Source organism: Colletes latitarsis, chromosome 9, assembly GCF_051014445.1.
Source record: "Colletes latitarsis isolate SP2378_abdomen chromosome 9, iyColLati1, whole genome shotgun sequence".
NCBI classification, from domain to species: domain Eukaryota; kingdom Metazoa; phylum Arthropoda; class Insecta; order Hymenoptera; family Colletidae; genus Colletes; species Colletes latitarsis.
This window is the reverse complement of record NC_135142.1, coordinates 21,072,720-21,090,265: the sequence shown is the minus strand read 5'-3', so window position 1 is coordinate 21,090,265 and position 17,546 is coordinate 21,072,720. Positions and strand designations below refer to the sequence as shown.

The 17,546-nt window shown below is 33.9% G+C and overlaps 1 protein-coding gene across 1 annotated transcript; it reads left to right on the top strand.

Moving 5' to 3' along the window:
* Positions 1–783: 783 nt before the first annotated feature.
* Positions 784–15,961, top strand: LOC143345425 (progestin and adipoQ receptor family member 3). Its single transcript, XM_076772539.1, has 8 exons — positions 784–1,005; positions 5,317–5,489; positions 7,984–8,165; positions 8,326–8,482; positions 8,562–8,714; positions 9,779–10,058; positions 12,032–12,199; positions 13,174–15,961. Exons 2-7 carry the CDS (start codon positions 5,346–5,348, stop codon positions 12,172–12,174), a joined length of 1,059 nt encoding a protein of 352 aa, XP_076628654.1. The 5' UTR covers positions 784–1,005; positions 5,317–5,345; the 3' UTR covers positions 12,175–12,199; positions 13,174–15,961.
* The last annotated feature ends 1,585 nt before the right edge of the window (positions 15,962–17,546 follow it).

The following is a 17,546-nucleotide window of genomic DNA, read 5'->3' as shown; positions in this document are numbered from 1 at the left end:
AATAAGCGATATAAAGTGTAAAGATCTAAACGAACGACCAAGCAAGCACTGATATGGAAGCGTCTAGGGACATAGCAGCTTTTAATTTTTCCATGAATTAATAAACGAGATTACAACGGCTTATATGAAGCCCCACGAGAAATGATGGAGTGTCCAAAACTGATAAGGGGAGAACACTAACGGAACGAGCGTTAAAGTCTAGGACACGATGAACTTAAATACCATAACCATAATGAAACTTAACTAAATCTAGATATTATAGTTATTAAAATAAATTGATATAGTAAATAGGCAGCTTTGAAGATTACTTTATCTCATAGTCGTAAATTTGGTTTTCCTGTAGTTATATAAATACCATAACCATAATGAAACTTAACTAAATCTAGATATTATACTTATTAAAATAAATTGATATAGTAAATAGGCAGTTTTGAAAATTATTTTATTCCATAGTCGTAATTTTGGTTTTCCTGGACCGATTATCGAAACAAATCTCCCTGTTAGTTCGAATAATGAACGTTTTATCGTAGTTATATAAAAATGGCGGTAATCAAACAGTGGTATTCGGGTAATTTGAATTATTACATTTGAATTTGATTTATAACGGTCGAATATCAAACTAGTGAAGTGTTGGAGTAGTTTCAACCCTGATTCGAAGCGATTCGATCCAGCCTTGAGCCCATCGCTACCGACGGAAGTCATTGACTCGAACCCATCGCTAGTCCGTAGTACGAGGACGAGTTTCGATCTATCGAGCGGCGCTTGGGACCGTCTGGTGGCGGTGCGGCTTGTTCAGTGTCAGTGTTGTTCTCGGCACGTTCGGTGATCGAGGAGGACAAGGTGACTCGCTCATGAATACGCGACCGTCGCCAGAATGCGTCGATAGATCGACGACCGTCTGACTTCCGCCTTTGCCGCGACCTTTTCGAAACTCGGATTGCGATCGCTCGACAAAACCCACTCGATCGTCGAAAACTTTGCAAATCGGTACCCAGCAACAGAGTGGTACGTAACGTTTGCACTTAAACTAACATTAATCGCGATCGTCAAGTGTTAACAAAGAGAAACGTTTGTTAATCATTACAAAGCAGTAACGCCGGGTATTGCGAGCAGCGTGCACGCACCGCCGTGTGTCGCTGGCCACCTAGGGCTGCAACTATTCGAATATTTTATAACTGTTCGAATACGGTGAGTCCTCGATTTACACGAATTGTATTCCCACTTAAATGGAAATTTTTAACTTCCGCGTACGTTTCGTGGATAAATCGGAATTCATTGATGGATTTTTTATACCAGTTTTCAAGCGAAATTCTATTCGTTGTTCGCGAATAAAGTTTGTTCATGCATGTGTTTAGGTATCGGGTAAAGTTGTACTTTCTCACGAGGGAGGTCTAATCAATTTGTGAAACTACGGTTGCACGAGAAACGTACTGTGGAAAAGAAAAACCAGTTTTCCGCAATTCATCTATCTCTGGGACGATCTATTAGCATAAGTTGAGAACTTACTGTATCGGAAATTAAAAGTTTGTTATATTTTTTATCCAGAGAATGAAAGTTCGTTTCAACGAGGCGTACAGTGTTATAAAAGATTTGTAAATGTACCCTGTGTTTTGGCGCCATCAAGATGACGCGAGTCTTTTAATTAGGGTGAGGTTAAATATTCCTGCTACTTCTGTTTTCGTTGAAAGTTTTTTCTATTGCAAAACGATGCTGTAAGAACAGCTGTTATAATAAACTTGTTACGTTCGTTGTCGCGAATATCGTTAATGAAATATAAACAAATGGATTGATGAACTTAACACGTTGCAGTGGCTTTTTTGGTGTACTTTCATATTTACGATACGGGTCAATTACACTACATACTAGACTTTCATGTCTGGCGGTACGGAGAAAAATAGGAACGTAGACTTTTCAGTTACGCTCCATAAATTTCCATAAAAAGCAGTAGAAAAATTACGGAGATATCTAACTTAGTGTGTAGCCAAGATTCAATGAAGTATGGATCGCGCGGAACAAAATACGATAGGGGGCATACGTGACCTGTATCGTAGTGTTACACAACTTCATGTATAGACAAGATATTCAGGGGGTCGTATTAGAATTCGTTGGGGTCACAGAAAATTTTGCAAAACGTTTCAAATAGTAGAACATTTCTGTTTGTTTGGTTCAACGTACTTGCTAAAACCACATGAATAAACACAGAAATTATTTGGTCGTCGATGCAAATGCTGAATGCATTTTATAGAAAAATCGAACAAATGATTCTCGAATTTTTTGTTAGCCTCTTCCCTCCCCTTGGAGCTCTTCTAGATCCGCCATTGAACGCTATTTTGTAACGAATATATTCATCGTTTTCTTCGACGGTCAAACAATTTTTACAATAATTTATCGATGAATAATAACTGTACTTGTATAGCAATTAGATTACAAACAGATTAATTTATGCATCGAGAACAATGTGTTAGTTCTTAAAATTGTCGATGGTTATGTTCTTGTAATATTCGATCAGCGAAGAAAATTTTTAAATATTAGTTCAATATTTCAATAAAGATCGAATAAATATCAACCCTAGAGTCTACACGTTTATTCTTGCGAACAACTGTTCTCTGCGGTTGCCGGATTCTAGATTGACAGTTTTCACTAGCTAATCATACTGTGTCAGACAAGTAGTACTTTCCTAGCTGTTGCGCCTCGGGGCCTTTACGGACATTTACGAACATTTCACTAGAAAGAAACGATGCTTATGGGAACATATGTCTGATCAAGAATTACGAATGTTACTGCGCACAGATTTTTGATTCTATTTTTTTACAATTATTTTAAAGTTCAAACCGTCGTTTCAAAGCGAAATTTTAACGAACGTGTGATGGATTTTCCGTGTTTCATGTATATTAATATCAATGTAAATGAAAGAGTGCAAAAATATCGCTAAAAAGAAGGATTTCCAACGATTTTCAGCGACAGAATTTACGTACAAGAATATATTAACTCTATCGGCGTTTAACTCTTATTAACTCGTCTGGATTATAATAAATGAGAATAATGTTTAAATTGGAATGCATAATGAGAGTTATGAGTTGACTGTAAGAAAATTTTTAGTGATTTATTGACAAGAATGATGTCTCTCGTATAACTTTTCCCTGAAGGTTGTTTTTTAATTCGTATGCTGAAGTCCAAATTAAATATATATGCCCTTATTATATGTTTGTTAACAAATATAGTGTGACAATATTACAAAGAAAATAAATACTCAAACGTGACTACGTTTTAGCATAGGTTTAGACCAAAGAATTTCGAATTTATTCAATAAAAGTTACAATCTGAATTATAGAATCAAAGTAAGTTAAATGTTGAACAATAAATAGTTTGTCTGAATAATTATCCAATCAAATAAACGTTACGAAGAGATCATTATACAGAGTTTCTATACATTACCTTTTATTACAAATGAAAAATGTACTAACCACGATGAAAGTATTTTGTGATACGAGTCTGTGCAGTCAAGATTATGTCTTTGTAATCAAATAAAATAGAATCAATAATTCAATCTCAAGGATGTATAATTTATACTATAATAAAATATAATGCTTGATAATAATTACATGTGTGATTTATCTTCGTTAATTTCAAACGTAAGGTCAAGTTACAAACGACTTTTCTTTCGACATACAAACGTGTTACCAAGAGAATATTTCTCAAACTGGAGCCTCTCAGAAAAAAGAAAGGAGCACGTTATATAACAGTATAACAAATTGCTCGAGTCAGCTGGAATAATAATAAAAATTCCATTTTCACCTGCAGCAGTTATACAAACAGAAAGACATAGAAATAGAATTCATACAATAACGTTGCATGCAGTAAATAATTACATAACAAATAAATGTTCCAAACTAAACATATTAATAATGATAATATCAACGAACGGTGTTTTAAAAATAGTAAACAATCGGCTTTTTCTGCTGGATTATAAAATCCACAGTGTGCTTTAAGCCAAGAATAGAGAGCTATCGGTTATACATTTCTGCGAATGGAAACACACGGTCTCAACAGGTTCCGAAGAGCGGCTTCAACTTTCTCGTAGATTAAACGTGAAAGATCAGCACGCAGGAGAGAGTGAACAGATATCTCCGTAGCACACGAAATAGACGTAGGCTATTATAACCTTCGGTTGAACGAACATTTCTTTTGAAGTGTTCCGATTATTTACGACCAAAAGAATCTGCGTTTACGCCGAGTGAAAAGGCTGCGTTACTTTGGATTTCTTTCCGTCGCGTGTTTCTTAGAAAATTTTCTTCGAGAATGTTTGATTTTAAATTTTAGAAAAAATATAAAATGTTTCTTCGTTTCGTTTAAACAATATTACGTTCTATACGTCCGACGTTTAACAAGCTTCTGAACGAAACGACATTCTAATTCCGTCCCGTATTCAATGCAAGAAGCAGCAATTTAGTTTACGTCGTCTTGTTGTCTTCTTCCAGTTTACCGGAATTTTTATCTTTTGCAAAGGAAGTTGCATACTGGATGCATAATCTTCGAGTGCAACGCAAATAGATTACATTCACGCGAGAGTTCTGTACAACTTCAGACTTCGATTCATGGATACTATCTCTACGATATTCGAAACTGAAGTCGCAGATTTTTAAGGCAAAAGAATAATATTAATACGAACGATAAAATAATTGAAATAATCGAAGTTACGTTCGAGTTTAGAAAGCTGAAGTTATGGTCATAACAAGACGCGATAAACAGACGTTCCAGTTAACTTGCACATGCAGAACTAAACGACAAAAAATTAGAACCTCGTTTAAAACAGAAATAACATATTTTAAGGATCGTTTTGTCACGGTTCTTTACTTCAGAAAGTCTGTACAATTTCGCTTCCCTAGATGATAAATACATTCTTGCTCTGTTACACTCACGATTCGATTCACACACTGATCTATCCATAATAAATCGAGCACAGTAGGTCGAAAATTCTATCACAATTTGCTTTCAGAATTAAGGAACATTTAATTTCTATTTTTATTGAATATATAAATCCTAAACAATTCTTTCAATTTCTTCTATTGGTATACTAAAACTGAGATTACAAAGGATAATACTATATCAACTACCCTAAAAAATTTCACCCCTAATATTATCTCGTAGACTATCGACTATACAAGAAAATAATATGGTTTACGTCACCAGTTAGAAAAATTGATAAAATAGTCAAATCAATATCACTTGTATCTTTTCTATTCTCAAGATTTTTGAGACTACATTTTTATTTGGAATTCACAATTAGTCGCAAGTGTTTTTATTTTTTATTCACAGACGCGAAATAGGATACCTCAGTTTCTCTAATGATGAAATTACTGGCAGGAGTGGAAGAAGTAAACGACCAAAAAGAAAATGTGTCCGACGATGATCAGCCACACAACAACAATCATGAGATACAAGCAACGGCGGAGTTCGCGCAGGAGACGATCAAGCTGCTCACCGGCGAGGTAATTCACTTTTTATTCAATGTTGTAACAATAAATCTCGATTTGTTCTTGCCGGAAGCGAGGTGAAGGAACGGTTACTTTTACCAGTCCGACGTTCTTTTTTTTTGCGAAAATCATGCATGTGCGCCCGAGTATTCGTACCTCGACTTTCACTTTTAAGTAGTCCGGTAATTACTATTAGATCACACGGTGGCGAGTCCAACAATTGTAGCTCGCTTTGTGCTCCGTTTCCATTCGAAGCATCGGATTTTAAAACGTCGATATGCATTTATGAGTATCTAGGTTGGCGCATCGACATTCGTAATTACGTCTTCTTATTACGACCTCTCATTAAGGTTAGACAAGCGATTTTCTAAGGCAAGTGGACGATGAAAAATTATGTTTAACGAGAAACAATGTTTCATCCAGTCAAATGTACGTTTCAATAGTGTATCTACCTTTATTGAAACCATTTAATTGGTCACTTTTTATCGGAAAACTGCAGAGTATTTCGCTATGGACGATACCACCAAAACGTGGAATAACAATTTTTTGCACGGAGATTCGTTGTCGAGAACATTGAATTCTATAGAGAAATGTTTTAAAGCATCGATTGCAATATTTTGGAGATCGAGAAAAACAAGTATTCATGACGTTCAACCCATCTTGTTGCGCACAGCTTCTCAAGTCACGTCATTGACACTTCAGGAAGTAATTTTTCTATTGACAGCTCGAGCGTCGTTTGTCTCTTTGGTTACATTAAAGAAATGGTATACACTACTAATACTAACTAATTTTTCAAACGTATACTATTTAATTTTCTTTACATTTGTTCATACAAAGAAAGAATAGATTTTACGAATACCTCGCGAATGTAAAAATGTGTTAATTTTAATATATGAGACTTGATGACAAGTGAATAGCCTCATGATCGTAAAACTTGGCACTAATAACTTGTAAAGAGTCAGACTCGTCATTGTACGGTAAGAGGTTAAAGAGGAAGAGGAAGATTCCTATTAAAAACATAACAAACATAGATTTATTTTAAATTGGATTTTCTGAATATTCTTATGCTTGGTAACGTGTCTTATGAATTTATATCGAACTTTGATGAAAAAGTAGATGTAAATCCGTGCTTTTAAAACTTTAAGGATAATCTCCCCGGTTCAAGAACGAGTATCAAATTTTGTTGCAACGTAATAATGCCTATACACAGAGCTGTATAGAACTCGAAAGGCTGGAGAAGCAATTAAGGAATTGGGTCTTGAAGTCTTACCCCATCCTTCGTTCTATAAGAGTTCCAGCTTATCCCAAAATGAAAGGGACACTCGCGAGGCCACCGGTTTAAAAGCAACTAAGACTCGAACGAAATTGTGAGAAAGCTGGGGGCACAAGATGGTGAACTCTTTCGCGACGAAAAGTAAACATGCCAAACGAAACTCTGAGCTTCGAGTCTCATTTTTTATTTTTGTTCAATCACGTACCTCGTGGATTCTTGAGAAATTTTCGATATAGGAAATGAAAAAAGCCTTTATTAACGTCGGTCGACAATTTGCAATCTACGAAATACGTGTCGCTGATGATCGATCTCAGGAACCGAGGACACTCGAGGTTGTATTTTTTCACGGATAGAAGATAATGATTCTGGCGCACTAAGCTAGTTTCTCGAGGTGAGAAATTGATTTCGCTGACGGAAGATAAAAAAGACGGAGAAGAAAGCCCACGGTATAAACTTGACACACTCGGATGAAAGGCAAGTCCCGTTGCGCCCTACTTTGCAGCTTTCGTATCTCGAGATAGTGGATAAAACTATACTGTTGTATCCTGAAACCATTTGAGCCATATAATTATGATCGAAGTGGCCGTCGAATTAATTGAAAGCAACTTGAGCGATCTATTGATGCAGTTTTTAAGAGATACTTAATCAAAGCAGCTGGTCAGAGTATCGTTTAGCGAACTGTGTGCACGCTTCTCATCGAAATAGACGGAAGAAAATAAACTTACCGTTGTCTCGTTACGCCGTATTATAATACAGAACAGCAATAATAATAATATAATGCATCGATAGAAATCTGCCAGTACGTAAACCGAATCTATGAACTTGTTAATGTCACCGTCGTTTGCGTCACTTACACTGTATTACCACATTATGTACTGTTTTACATACGAATGTCTACATATTTTCGTGTTACATAATCGAGTGGGTATACATACGCGGCTATAGAACGGAAAGATAAGTGATTTATGATCTTTGCAAACTGACCGACGTATTAGACACGATGTGATTACAATTCGTAAGTGATTTTACCAGATAAAAACTTGTAATTTTGCTAGTATAAGTAATTATGACAAATATTCTTCTAACGTTCTGAAATACGGTTAGAAACGAGGTACTTTATCTATTTAATAAACATACACTTAATTACTTATTTTTATCCAGCTATGAAACGAGCATTTCTATATTAGTGACAATGGAATTTTTCGATTAAACGAGACAATTTACGATTCGTTTTAGGTATACCGCAGAGCCTCCAAGAAACTGGAGGAGTCGCCTATCAAAGATAAAGTAACGCTGGAAGATGAAGAGAAAATGAGGCGACTTCTCACTTACGAGGAAGCTCCTGAATATCTTCAACACAATCCTTACATCCTCCACGGATATCGAGGATATCTCACTACAAAATTATGCGTTGAAAGGTTTGCACATTACGTTATTTCTCGTTAACGCTTATATTTTTTATAGATTTATATTTTCTAAGAATATAAAAGAATACAAAGAACCGATTGTTGAATGTAAATAATTCTGAGATTCCAAATTGCTACTATTACCGTTTCATTGAAAAATTATTTATTTCAGTATATTCTGGTGGACGAACGAAACAGTAAATATATGGAGTCACATATTTGGGTGGATGTTATTTTTCGGTTTGACACTATACGATCTTTGTCTGCTGAATATCCACGCACCGATGGGCGACAAAATAATCGTAGCCCTTTTGTTAATTTGTTTCCAGGTAAAATATTGTAATATTATCGATGTGTTCGTAACGAATAAGGTGTCGAATATTAAAACTCACCATTTCGTTGTTTCAGGCCTGCATGATATTGTCCTCGGTGTATCACACGTTCTCCTGTAGAAGCGAAAAAGATTATTGGTGTTTCTTATCGTTTGATTTGTTTGGGATTGCTTTGAGCCTTTTGTCGATATACATGTCCGGAGTTTACTATGCATTTTGGTGTCATAAGGTGCGTAAATTGTGTAACGAAAACCTCTATATTTGGAAACGTTCATTCTTTAGTGTTTCATTTAAGAACCTGGCTCATTATTTAGTATTTTAATATAAGAGAATAACTTTAAAAATCGCTTTTTCGAGACGCATGAAGCGTTGTCCGATACAGAAACATTCCTCGGTGCAAAGTCGATGATTATAGTTTTAATAATTTAATAGCAGTCGAAACTTTATTATTAAATACCTCGTAAACCGTTAACCCACAGGTATTCCCAGAGGCTTTGATATTTAAAATGCATCATTGTGCAGAACTTTATCAATGAATCAAACATGCACCGAGTAATAACCTTGTGAGAACTGTTTTATTTATTTGCAAGACAAAAGATGCATAAGCACGATTTATTAACCCTCTCTCCCTGTTTTAAGCTTTGCTAGATCCACCACTGATGTTAAGGGATTAAACATTACATGTTCTTTGTATTTTATTATGTTTTTTTGTGTGCATTATAATTTCCATCTGAATAAATTTGTTATTTATTACAAAAAATAAAAGACATGGAAAAGGCGAGTCTCATCGAATAACAACATAATGTTTTATATGAAAAACTTTCTCGTAAACTCAATGAATAGGAAACTATTTTAAATCGCAAATGTTATTGACTCCTGTATAATTATTCGCATTACAGTTTGACGCAACTTCAATCGATTATGAATACCTTCAACGACGTCGACGTAATCTAAAACTGCAATAAGTAATGCTCGCTGAAATCGATTAATAAAATTCGACGAAAGTAACAAACGATAATAAAAAGAATTTCTTTTTTGTGCTTGTATGTACGCGAGCATAGTTCGATATTTCGACGTAACTTTTGGTGCTCCTTAATAAGAAATTAAAAAATGGCGACATTTTGATATTACTTCAATTTCTGAAGAAATTGAAAAGAAAATGGGAATTCTTCTTAACAAATAAATATTAAATTATGCTTGAACTGTCCTATTGAACTGTATCGTTGAAGTCTCTTTTCAAAGTGTCTGTTCGAATGATTTTTTAATAATAATATACCGATGGTCTGTTTGCAGGAATTGCAGAGCTTTTATTTAGTAACCGTGCTGGCAATTTTTGTGTTTGCAATGGTACTGCAAATACCAAAACTGAACGTCAATGGAAACGTCAAGCTAGTCGTTTTTGTCGCATGGGCAGCATATGGAGTACTGCCAACGCTGCATTGGAGCATTGCTATGGGCGGTATGGACAACCCGATCGTTAGAATGTTGCTCCCGAGGGTACTAGGAATGTATGTCATTAGCGGTGGAGCATTTGCCATTTATGTGACCAAAATACCGGAACGCTTTTATCCAGGTAATTACACCACTCAAAGGTTATTATTTCATATTTGAACGGCAAATGGGTTGCGACGTTTTATAAAACGACAAAAGAAATAAGAAAATTGCTCGCGATACAATCCTTCCATTTCTATTCGGAAGAAAATTTTCTTACTTAACGTACAAGACATTGTACAAGGCAAGACCAAACACGGAAATTCAGATAACTATGAAACTTTGGCCATATTTTATTATTTTGCAACTGGCAAACAAGGAAAAAATTTTCAGACAAAAGTTATTTTTCAATTCTAAGCAATTGGGGAAAAACAGTGATAATTTTTTCTAGAATTCGTTCGATTTAAATAATACTGCAATCCTCGACAATTGAAGAACGTTTGGATTACCAAACAATTCTTTACTTTGGATGGCCAATCATACTGAAAAGTATAAACATTGCTTTAGTCTGCATTTAATCCAAAGTGGATATTGAGAATGAACATTAAAGGAAAGCAGATCCTTGGTCCACTTTTAACGAAAGTAACGGATAATTCATCCATAGTGAAGCTGCAGTGACGAGCTTAAATTTTTTTGATGACGAGTGAATATCTATTCGAAGCATAACCTTTCGCTCATTTATTTTTTACCTGGCTACTTTCATTCGTCGACATTTTGAAAACTAATGGACAAATCACCTAGTAGCTTTCACACACGATGACCATCCAAAGTGAAGAAATCGAGAGAAAACTAACTTCTGCTAAAAACATTCTTCCTCGGATTATTGAAAGTTAATTATTATTCACAGTCACGTGGGATATTCTATATTTAACGCGTGAGAAGCTACTTAAACGTCCATTCTCTCAGAGAATTGATAGTTTACATACAATATGATTGAAACGTAAGAATAATAGTCCGCCAATATTATTGATATTTCTTTCTGCACGTGCCCATACTTCATTAAAAATACAATAAGATACGGTCTATTAGTTATTCAAAAGTTCTAAACTGTTTTAAATTTTTGACGTTACTTGTTGAATAAATTCATACGAAAACTCAAACGGATAAACAACGGTATCGCAAAAAATACTCGTTCTTACGACTGCATTGAATAAATAAGTACGTTCGGTTACTCTAGCCGGGCAGGAAGTCTCGCTTCAATCGATAGATCCGTTCTGACGGCGAACTAGAAGGGTTTCGATGAAGACATTGAACGGTGGACGCGACTTCTTCGCAGTCGAAGACGTTTCAGATATTTTTAGGTCGACGTTATCCTTTTACACGGAATTCTACTCTCTTTGCCCGATATTGCATTTCCAGGCAAAAGAAAACCACTGACCTATATTTCCAAGTGAATGTCGTACGAGGTTTACCAGTTAATGCGATACAAAGTGTGCAAGAAAGTTGCTAAGAACTTATAATTACTTCTTTGATGTACAATGAAAATTTTGATGTATAATATAGCAATCGATATATTGGACGAAGCAATATAATTAATTCAAATTCGAGACTATTTTCTATAATACAGAATGTGCAGAAAAATTATTAAACTGTAAAACTAATAACTACTGTCTAACTCTGATGTATAGTAGAGCAATCGATATATTAGAAGAGTCAAAACAATTAATTCAAATTCGAGATAATTTTTTACAATACAAAGTGTGCAGAAAAATTGTTAAATTGTAAATTTAAATTACTGTCCAATTCTGATGTACAATATAGCAATCGATATATTAGACGAAGCAATATAATTAATTCAAATTCGAGACTATTTTCTATAATACAGAATGTGCAGAAAAATTATTAAACTGTAAAACTAATAACTACTGTCTAACTCTGATGTACAATATTGCAATCGATATATTAGAAGAGTCAAAACAATTAATTCAAATTCGCGACTATTTTTTATGTCAACAATTTCAACGATTAATAGGGGGTCAGACTACATGAGATACGACGTCAACAAAAAATTCTACCACGTGAACGAAATGTTATTAGAATTTTATTATTTTGAAGGATGGGTGGATTACATCGGTTCCTCTCATCAATGGTGGCACGCGTTGGTGGTATTGGCTCTTTATTACTGGCATAACACTGGGATGCTGTACGTGGAATACAGAATGAACCACGGCTGCCCGAGCAACATAAAATTATTATGACAAGCGGGGTCTGACGACCATTTAGGTATGAAATCTAGTTACGTAATTATTTCCTGTTTGTCTAGAAAGGTCAATAATCATCGAAACGTTTTTAATTCCGGGTTTGACCGCCCAGGAACGACCCTGAGTATTTCATTAATATTTCAACTTTCGTATTATGTAAAAAAGCAACAGATGTATTTGTACGTTGGTCTACGATTTATATTTCACGAACGGAAGTAGGATTTTGTTCGACAGATTTTTGAGCCTGAGTTATCGTGTGCAGTCATTTAATTTGTAAGTCAATAGTTCTTTGTACGCTATACATTCTGTGGACCACAGAAATCGTTTCACACAGCAAGCATTAACACGACCGTGCATTTGAATCTGAATGCTTCTACACGTTCGTATACATTTGAAATTGACACTGATTGACGCTGATTGAGTTTAATTCTCGACATGGCATTCTACCTATGTAGTGCATGTCAAGTACAAAAAAACTATTGACAAAAAGAAATTAAGTAACAGACTGTCTCTGAAACTGTTACTATCCTCGCCAAAAGACCATACGTATAATTATTCTTCATTTATCAAACGTCAAATTAATTCACTATGCATGATTTTTCAAATGACAAAAATCAAAATAAGAAATAATCGAAATGTGAATTTAAATTAGTAACGGTGGAAAATAAATAATTTAATTTTTTCGATATTACGAATAAATTGCTATATCTACGTTAAAATAAAAATTTCTCAGCGATACTTTATATGTTGCATAAAAGAGTAAGAAGTAAATCGACATTTACAATGCATAAAATGAAATGAAAATAATATTTAAAAGAAGTTTTATCACCAATGGTTTCAAACTGTACAAAAAGAAAATAGACCATTGCATATTTGCAATTAAAATGTTTGTTCTCTATTTTGTCTTCTGCTTGGAACGTGTTTTTAATAGCAACGCTATATTAGACGTACAAAAACACGTTTCGTATGGTATTATGTAACAACTTTCTATTTCAGGCCATGGATTTATTATGGAATGTGCTTGCGCTATGGAATTCAATGTTTGGTCGTCAGATTATTATAAGAAGCTGCCGTTTTATGCCACCGATAGGAAATCAACTTGCGCAATCGAGAATCCATTGCGTGCGTATCTGCAGCAGCGAGCGCTATAGTTCTATACAGTGTGAAATAATTAATTTCAAACGACTATCTGTGAAAAACTGCGAATGGCGCCGCGTCCTGTGTGTCCAATATTTTTAATAATCCAAGTAAACGTCACTTTTCAGCAGTGTTGAGCAAAATGTAATAAGATTAACGATTATGATTATCAATTATTGCCCAACTCTGCCATAACAAACGTCTATTTTAAAACACAGGAAGCAGAAAGATATTTGTTGTTATATTCCTTATAATTTGTTTCGCTAAAAATTACGTAACGCGTGAAATTTATTTCATAAATGTACAGTCGAAACGCGGCGCCATTTCTCTGGAAACTTCTAACGTGTCCTGGCATTAACAACGTTTATTTATTTCGTATTTTTAAGCTTTAAATAGATTTATTATATCTCTTTTCCTTTTACTTTAATTTTGTAACAAACAATCTCTTTAAGGACTCATTCTCATTTCCGTTAGTAGATTTATACCGTCGAGATCAGACCAGGGCAACTGTTGTTTGAGACAAAAATGAGAAATATCGATTTATTTAGAACAGTAGAAATACTTCTGTTTCGTTTCAAGTACTGCTACGACAATGTTTGTTAAAGCAAGCCATTTTAATATATGAGTTACTCGAAACTTTAATTGATCGACTCCACTTTTCTTAATAGAAAATTATTGGTTTTTTATACAGGGTGTTCGGCCACCCCTGAGAAAAATTTTAATAGAGGCTTCGTTAAAAAGTTATTAACAATTAAATTCAAAAATTTCAAATCGTTCTGGAAAAATTATTTTCAGTTGCGGGAGTTAACTGTAATAATTTTTGTTGAATAGACATATCCCCGAATTCCTACCCACTTTTGAGAAAAAAAATCGAGTAGGTGCTGAAATTTTTTGACGAAAAAAAAAAATTTTCAAATCGTTCTAAAAAAATTATTTTCGGTTACAAGAGTCGATTACAATCACTTTTGGTCATTACACATACCCCCGAAATTCTACACATTTTCGAGAAAAAAATTCCTTATCGAAAATCTAATTTCAGGCCAGAAATCGTTCTCCAAAATTTCATGCGTATCTTTAAAACACCATAACTCCTGAACGGATTGGACGATTTTAATGTTTAAAAAAGCAAACTACGCGTATTTTGGTGTAGAATATGTAGAAATTCTAAAAATAATGAAAAAGTTGTTCTTTGACCTCGTAAAATGAAAAAAACCACATAAAAATGGTCAAATTTTCAAACAGCCATAACTCCTACAATAGTGAATATATTTCATTGAAATTTTGGGGGGAACTAGAGTTCATGGATATCTACAAAAAAGTATTAAACAACTTTTCTATACAGCGCCATCCAAATTTATTAAAAATAAAAAACGAATTTTAAAGAAAAATCGACAGGGGGTAGGTGCCTAAATTTTTCGACGAAAAAAAAATTTTTCAAATCGTTCTGAAAAAAATATTTTTGGCTGCAGGGGTCAATTACAATCATTTTTGGTGAACAGTCATATATGCGAAATCCTACTCATTTCCTAGAAAAAAAATTCGAGAAGGTATGAAATTTTTCGACAAAATTAAAAAATTTCAAATCGTTCTGGAAAAATTATTTTCGGTTGCGGGGGTCAATTACAATCATTTTTGGTGAATAGACATACCCTCTAAATCCTGCTCATTTTCAAGAAAAAAATTCAGTAAGGGTGGAACTTTAAACGTTAATAACTTTTTAACGAAGCCTCAATCAACAAATTGGTATTCTTAATTTTCGTCTTATTTTGGGCTCTAGAATCTCCCATTAAAATTTTTCCCAGGGTTGGTCGAACATTCTGTATAGAAACGAAATGACTGTGAAATAAAATAACAATTTTATTTGTAATGTGGTTTCAAAAGTGCCCAGTTCTGGTTAACACACACTCGATTCTGAGAATCGAGTTACGATCTCGCTACCCTCACATTGTAATCGTTCGAATTTGATTTCAATACGACAAGTACGATCACAAATAATATTTGTTATCGTACGACAGATTATGTTTAAGTCAAAGAATTCTATTGAAATTCTATTTACAAATGTTTACACAGATAGCGAGAGCTGCAATATTTATACGCACTTTGCACAATAATTTTTTTAGCAAATTATTGTTCTTTGACGGCACTGTAGGAACGGAAAAAATCTATGCAGGTATTTAATAATAGCGCTATGAGGTAATAAAACATTCATAATATACCGAAGGTTATAAACTTTCTATCTACTCAGTGCCTCGGAAAGTTCGTGAATAAAGTGATCGAACACGTTAAACGCTACGAAATACATAGAAAGAATTACTTTGAACTTTTTAAGAAATTATGTTTAGACATTGTTTTAATCATCTTATTCGAAAATGATTATAACTTCTTATCGACTACTAATAAATACGTGCTTCGTGATAAAAAATTATTGCTCAGAAATTGCAAAGATAAGCCAATAGTTCTTTTAATTACTCTAACTATTGTTATTAAACGTTTGAATTGTTACATAATGTGAATAGTATATCGTAAAGAAGTATTAAATTAATTGCTACCGAAACGCAATGATTGATACATAAACTATATATTTGTTAAGTATTTCTTACACTTTGTGTTTTGCTTTTATTTTGAATAAAATTTTTAATTAACTGTGCATGCTCTACGTCACTAATTTACGTTTCATTTTACATCGTTCGGTAAATATCAGAAAAAAATTGTAAATCAATATTCATGCTCATAAATAAAATGACTTACAGTATTTTTTCAGGATTCTTATCAGATCTTTATTTATATCTAGGATCGTGTATGAAAATACAACGGATGTAATAAAGTGTTTCATACAATTGTTGAATAAAATTGTTATCTGAAAGTACATAATTTATTTATTACTTCAATCACCTCTGAGATTTTTTAGCACTTCAATTGTTATCAGAGCAACGATACTAAACAAAGATTTTTAATATTCCTCACATGATAGAATAAATCTGCAAAATCCATGCTAAGATAAACGAGAAAAGAAATTCTGTTTACTATCCCTATGTATGAACGTATATACACCTTACCGTCATTTTACAATTACTATAAAAACCTATTATTACTCGTCAATTTTTTTACAAAACGTGCTATCAAGATTTTGAGGCATGTTTTTATTTAATACAGTTAGAAATGTGTAAAATATTCCTTATGTTTATATTAATAAAAAATCAAAATCATAGTACATAAATATTTTCCATGCTTTTTATTTATATTATCCTCTACCTTTTTAGGGATTTTATAATCCCTTATAACTACTCCAAATATTATTCGAATCTAATTAATATCTAATTAAATTCTTCAACCATTTTTCTACACATTTCTTCAAGTAATTAATTATGTAGTTACAAACTATAGCTGAAACTATTTTAACCATTGCGCTAAAAAGTGACAAAATATAGTATCGCCATCTAATATCAGGGATTCGAACTGCTAAAATCGTGCCAGGATCGCAGAATGTTATAGGGGGTATCCGGAGTACAGTCCCCTCACCCCCCAAGGATTGGCGACACAGTATAGTATCGCCATCTACTATCAGGGATTCGAACTAAAATCGTGCCAAGATCACAGAATGTTAGGGGAGGTATCCAGAGTATAGGCCCCCTCGCCCCCCAAGGATTGGCGACAAAGTATAGTATCGCCATCTACTAACAGGGATTCGAACTAAAATCCTGTTAATCCTATTATGCGATAGCTTGATTATTCACTAATTACTCCTTTCCTAGGATTAAAATATGAACTTTTAGAATTGAAGAATATAGTATAGACCCTTGCAAACATTCAGGGATACTTTTTATACCCATTCCGTCTGTAATTAAGAAGTTATTAACAAATATCGGAAGTCGGAACATTTAAGGCTGTACTACTGTCTGCTTTAATCGATTAATTATCAACTTTTCAACAATAACACGCATGTTTTCGCTATTAGGGAACAAAGTAGACATCCTTGGGAACATTTAAGGATCTATTTTGCAACGATCCACGCTCTAATTAATTAGTTATTAGCGATAGTTTCCTAAGGTGTCGCGTCAAAAGGTTCGAAACAGTGTGCCAACTCCCGATATTGGTTAATAACTATTTAACAACGCAAGGAATAGTTACGAGAAGTATCCTTGAATGTTGCCAAGGATCTTCACTATATTCTCAAACTCTAAAAGTTTATAAATTATTCCCAGAAGAAGAGTAATTAGTAAATTATCGATAAA

Excerpts from the sequence above, each read along its gene's own strand:
- LOC143345425 (XM_076772539.1), top strand. The coding sequence starts at position 5,346 with ATGATGAAATTACTGGCAGGAGTGGAAGAAGTAAACGACCAAAAAGAA. Across the intron at positions 8,166-8,325 it reads ACAAAATTATGCGTTGAAAG|TATATTCTGGTGGACGAACG; the intron begins GTTTGCACATTA and ends TATTTATTTCAG. Across the intron at positions 8,483-8,561 it reads TTTTGTTAATTTGTTTCCAG|GCCTGCATGATATTGTCCTC; the intron begins GTAAAATATTGT and ends TCGTTGTTTCAG.